This window comes from Colobus angolensis, unplaced genomic scaffold (assembly GCF_000951035.1).
Source record: "Colobus angolensis palliatus isolate OR3802 unplaced genomic scaffold, Cang.pa_1.0 Scaffold61, whole genome shotgun sequence".
Lineage (NCBI taxonomy): Eukaryota > Metazoa > Chordata > Mammalia > Primates > Cercopithecidae > Colobus > Colobus angolensis.
In genome coordinates this window covers 8,771,123-8,777,122 of record NW_012119710.1, presented here as the reverse complement: position 1 = coordinate 8,777,122, position 6,000 = coordinate 8,771,123, and the positions used below count along the sequence as shown (strand labels likewise).

General features: G+C 36.3%; 1 protein-coding gene across 1 annotated transcript in view; it reads right to left on the bottom strand.

The window, feature by feature from the left end:
• Window positions 1-4,465: 4,465 nt before the first annotated feature.
• The window catches only part of LOC105527232 (membrane-spanning 4-domains subfamily A member 5-like), a 33,077-nt gene continuing 31,542 nt past the window's right edge, over window positions 4,466-6,000 (bottom strand). Inside the window, exon 5 of the mRNA XM_011963541.1 lies at window positions 4,466-4,505. Within this exon, the coding sequence (XP_011818931.1) occupies window positions 4,466-4,505 (40 nt within the window). The remainder of the gene's footprint in view (window positions 4,506-6,000) is intronic.

The following is a 6,000-nucleotide window of genomic DNA, read 5'->3' as shown; positions in this document are numbered from 1 at the left end:
CTTAATCCAAACAAGTACTTTATTCATTACCATCCCTCACTCCTAAATGACTTCCTTGTCAATATTTTCAAAGGAAAGACAAAGGCTCTCATGTTCTTTCTTATCCTCCTCATATGGAGGAATGGATAAAGAACGTTTACATTAAAGCTATTGATTCACTATTTTCTTACTTGATCAGAATTAGGTATCTTTCCTGTGTTCTAAAGTGTAATCTGTTCCTGTGCTACTAATCACATTTCCTTCGAAGGGCTTATAAACCTTAATCCATCAATTATCTCTTTCTCCCCAGTATATTCAAATATTACTCCCTGCTTCGTATTTCTTCTCAACCCATACATTTATACCAGTCTCTCTCACAGTTGTGGTTTCTAGTTCATGAAGGTAGACCAAACAGATGCTACTTATTCCTCATATGGACTCTAATTCCAAGGAGCACCCCTACAAAAAAAATTCCATTGCCACACTGAAAAATAAGAAGCAACTCTCTTGGTGAGCCAGAATCTGTGAATTCCGGAGAGACCAAAAGTACGCAGACTAGACTGAAGAAAAAGTGCACAATAATAAAGGACCTGCAACAGAAGACGGTTCTAAATGGTGGGAATTTTTGCATTTCATAAACAAATGGCATATACATAAATAACACAGATACTCTAGTCTTGAATTTATATCCCCCCAAATTACTTAAGGGGCAAGATGGGAGGACTCAGTTACCCATTCCTGGGACAGCGAATGTATAAATGTGCTGGGTGCGTGGCACAGACTTTTAGGCAGCATTTAAAATCAACTGATAGAGGTACTGATAGCAACATGGATAGATCTTTAACACTTACTGTTGGGAGGAGCAAAATTTGTGCATGTAATTTATCAGTGTGTATGATCTTCATGGATTCCAAATACATTCCCACAATAGAATGCCATACATTTTTGGGGAGATACTGACAAAATAGCCATGTTTTATAAAGTGGAACAATTGCTCATGGAGGGAGGGAAGGGGGAGTGGAGTATGGACATCAAAGAAAATTTTAAAAATAGGAAGCATCCTTATAGACACAACAAAACATTTCTAAGATAATTTACTTAAAATTTGAGTGTGATAAGCCACAGTGTAAAATTATAGGCAAAAATACATAACGTTTTGGGAGCTGGACTTTCTAGACAAAATAAATCCAGTAGCTATTAATTCATGTAGTCTCAATAACATAAAGATATGGCTAATTGTAATATACCTTCTTCACTGTATGTAAGCTATGCCTGTTTTAGTAATATCCAGTGAGAAAGAAATAATTAGAAGTAGTATTTAGAGCTAATCAGCAAAGAAGCCTTCACAAGCAATGGGATTATTTATCATTTATGTGAAGTCTCCTTCTCACAATGAAATAATTTTCTCGAGTTAGCATTTATTACATCATTATCAATTTTAGGTGTAGATTCTACTCTAGAAACATGTGCCCATTCATAGAATTTCTCTGATATGGAAGAATCTCTTAACTCAGGCTGACCATATTCAAACTGAGATAAACTCATGCACAGTTCCCCACATAGACAAAAATAACCACATGCATCAATTTTAATTTTTATTAATGAAATAGGGGAAAGAGAATACTGAGATGGATTTAATGAAATTACATTTTCCAAGAAGCCTCTTGAACAGAATGAAGTTCTTCATTTGTCACTAAACTTTCGTCCTTGACTGAGCTCACCGATGGTTTCTTTAATATGTAGAAAAAGGATCTCCTTCTGCCATGAACCTGAGGTTAAGTTAGATATCAGTACATTGATCATGAATACACTCTAAAATAAAGAACTATAAAATTTGGGGTAGAATTTTGGAAATAATTCTAATAGAAGTATTCTCATCATTGAGATTTTTATTTTATTTATTTATTTTTTAGAGATGAGGTCTCTGTCACCCAGCCTGGAGTGCAGTGGCACTATCATCGCTCACTGTAACCCTGAATTCCTGGGCTCAAGCCCTCCTTCCACCTTCCCCTCCTAACTAGCTATAGGACTGCAGGTATGTGCCACCACTCCTGGGTAATTTTTTCTATTTTATTTATTTTATTTTATTTTATTTTATTTTATTTTATTTGAGATGGGGTCTCACCGTGTTGCCCAGGCTGGTCTCAAAATCCTGAGCTCAAGCAATTCCCCTGCCTTAGCCTCTCAAAGTGCTGGAATTATGGGTGTGAACCACCCCACCAAGCGAGATTTTTAAATTAAACCACGTGCTTTTGATACTTTTTAGTTTCTTTCTTTGTCCTCTCTCCCTTTCTCCCTGGTTTCCATCCTCTCTTCTTTTTTGTTTCTATATATTGAAAGCCAAAGACAATGCCATATGACAAGACAGTCCCCAAGACAATGACTGATCATAAAGGACATATGGTTTTCTACTCAAACTTGATTGCATTATTAAGTATAGCATTGAATACCTATCAGTTTAAATTCTATTTAGTTGGAGTAGAAATCTATATGTTCTTATATACCCAATCTATGTTTGTTCTCTTTTCACTTTATTCAGAGAAGAATTAAGAATAAGACCTGTGTGTGTGTGTGTGTGTGTGTGTGTGTGTGTGTGTGTGGTGTGTTTCTGTTTACTTTGCTTTTAGGTAGAGCCATATTTTTTTGAGATTTTGAGTTTGAATACCTTTAGATGGAACTTCAGCTCCCCATTTTAATACCTTACTTAAAGAAAATTCACTGAAAGGCAGTCAGTGATCCAGATAACAGGTTTTCAATACCCTAATTCAGTACCCTAATTATAGCTAATTCACATGTTTTGAAAAGCAAATGACTTTTGCAGTACAAATGAAGATGTAGCCTCTGAGTGTCAAGAGAAAGTGGGAAATATGAGAAAAGAAATCTATATGATAAATTCCTCTCACTCCTAATTCATTTTGTCAGGTTAATTCAAAATAGAGATTCCTGAACAAAGCTATTTGTAAATTAAGATGGTAAACTTAACAAGGCGACTATATGGAATGATAAGTAAATTGGTGAGGCTGGAGCACAGCGTTTATAGGAGTGAATGGTAGGAAATGAAGTCAAGAAAGTAGATTGGGCTAATTTATTGCAGAAATGAATGTTGTGCTAGAATATCAGGCTTTCATGTGGCGAGTATTGCCTGTTTAAACTTTCATCTGGGGAGATGAAGAAACCGAGGACAGAACTGAAGTACATTTAGGGGATCATATAAAAAGGATTCTCAGATAGTTTCAATTTGAGAGTATTTCTCAGCTCCCTGGCCAGGGCAGCCAAGTAGATGGTGGTGCTCTCAGATGGAAAAGACAAGGTCATCACTTTGTGGGTGAGATGATTGGTTCAGTTTTAGACGAGTTTTACTTGAGGTGCTTTGCAATCATTTGAAGTTGGCAAAATGAGCCTAGAGCTCAGTAGAAAGGTCTAGGGTGGAGATTCAACATTTGGATTACTATCAATTTATAGATGGTATACATCTACCAAGCTGTAGGTATATATGGTGTTGCCTATAAAAAAGCTGTAGAGGTACAGTTGGAAAAGTCAAGGCACAGAATAGCAACCTGAAGAGATTAAGACCTAGGTAAGAAGGCAGGTCAAAGGGTCAAACAGATGAGATTAGAAAGTGGTACAATGGGGAGGAAGCTTAAATTTCCTAAACCTTTCTACACGTGTGGTCTAGGATATATGGACAACTCATTTTCTTCTTTGTGTTAACTTTGGTCTCCTTCTCAGTTGTTTTTATGATCTCACAGATCCCTAAGCCTCAGCCTGTTGATTGGGTACTGGGGAAAAAGGGTGGGAATATCTTTCACTGAAGTTCTCTGATTCAGTGAGATTGAGGTCAAATGGAGGTTAAGTTTTCCTTTAGACATGAAGTAGTTGGAATGGAGAAAGTAGGAAAATGGCTTTATTGAAAAAAGGTTTTTACCATCTTTTTCAATGTCTCCATTACTCCCACATCTTGGTTTCTGGAGACACTAAATTTCTACACTTAGATAGTCGATTTGTTCTCCCAAATTTTGAGAAATAAAGGCTTCAGACTTCAGTAGTCCCATATCCCCGTGCCTGGTAACAACTTCTACAAAGTTTTTTGTTCCCAGGGTAATATCTGTTGAATTAAACAGACCTGAGCCAGAAAATCACATGTCTTCTACCTTATTCTCTCATATGGTGTGGACATAAAAGTATCCTGTAATGCAAAACACTTTTATAAAAGGGAAGATTATTCAGCTGTGGAGGGACCCATGTAAGTGGACGACAGTTAGCGCCGAGTGTTCTCAGTTATCTACAATCAGAGCTTAGTGGTGGCATTATTTATACTTAATTCATATCAAAACCTTAGTTATTCAAATAGTGTTCGTAACAGAAGACAACATCCTCTGATTTACTAAGGGAGAAATGGGATACTCACTGTATCTTTATCTTCCTGTATGTTTTGCTTGGAATGCCCAGTGGATGACTATACTTGCGACAAACAACTCCAAGATGGTTAATATGAACAGATATTCCGAAAGGAGTTTACCAGTTTTCTGTACCCAAAAAGAAAATGTACATTCATTACAGATCTTTCTGTGTGAACGCTTTAGAATTGATAAAGGTATCTTAAAATTGAAGAAGAAAAACAGAAGAGAAAAACGACCCACCATATCCTCCACCCTCAACAAGAGAATTTTAAATATTTTTTAATCATAATTACAACTGATAATTATTGAGGATGATGATAAACTGATACATTTCTGCCAAGTGGATGATGAGAATCATTGATTGTGTTTTCTTGTTTATTGTTGTGGATAATAACAGGAAATTTTCACTGAGGCCAATAAATCTCTGGGGAAGATGGAATTGTGACACCCTTGAGGTTTAGTGTTGTAGAACTTATTTAATAGAGAAACATATACAAATCTGCCCTGTTGATAGGAAAGGACGCTAAAGAGAAACAGTGAAAGAAAAGAATGTTTGGACTTGTCACCTGGACTCAACACAAGGGCTTATGTGGCCTGGGGGTAGGAATTTCCTCCTGGGATTGTGCCTTTGTCTATAATCCTCAATAGATCCATATCCTGACAGGATAGCTGGGTTGGAAACAATAATACAGAATCTGTAATATTGGAAGCCCAAGCCTCATCAGTACTCAATGCACTTTTATGAGAAGGTCACCACTGGCTACTCAGATCAGTGTTAAGTAATGACATCATTTAGTAGTAACTGAACCATGGCAGCGGAAATTAAGGGCACGCTGGTGGACTGATGAGATACTCCATGACTCTGTTAACTAAGGGTTTGGAGTCAATATTGAACCTTTGGATTCCAGTGGTTTTGAATAACTTGAGAGGGTCAACAGGGAGGGGCCCTCAGGAGGAAGATTCTGGATTTCCTACTAATATGAATATTGATAGTTTAAGAGATAAATTAGAAAAATGAGAGTTAAGATCATAATTAAAGATCAATCCAATAAAATGAGCCATTCTTGTTATACAAATATAATCTTAAGCAACATCTTTATGTTTCTATTTATTTAAGATACCACTTTAAGGTATCCATCAGGGTATGTGTCATAAAATATTAGCATTCTCTGCAGCAGCCAAATGATTCTTTGATGTGCCAGTGAATTGATTTTTGTAAAAGCTCAATTTTGTGGGGTAAGATAATTTAGAATTTAAAACCATTCTGCATTAGAAAAAATGATCTGTAAGTGACTAGCCATGTGACTCTGAGCAAGTAGTTTAAAATTTCTAAACTCATTTCTTTATTGAATCAGAGACATAAATGGTCCCCTAAGGAGGTTTACAGTTGCACTCACTGTAAAATCACTTTCAAAGCTACATAGAAATAAGAAAACTCCAGCAAAATGCAAACTGGTGTATTCTTTGCAACTAGATAATTAACCAAGAGTTTTGGATGTTGAAGTAAGGAGAGTTTACTTAATGAGTTAGGAATTTAAATATAGGCAATATCTAATGGGTTCAATTCAGAAAAGTTGATTTCTAAGTATTGGTAAAAGTCCCCACTATGTTGCCCTTCATC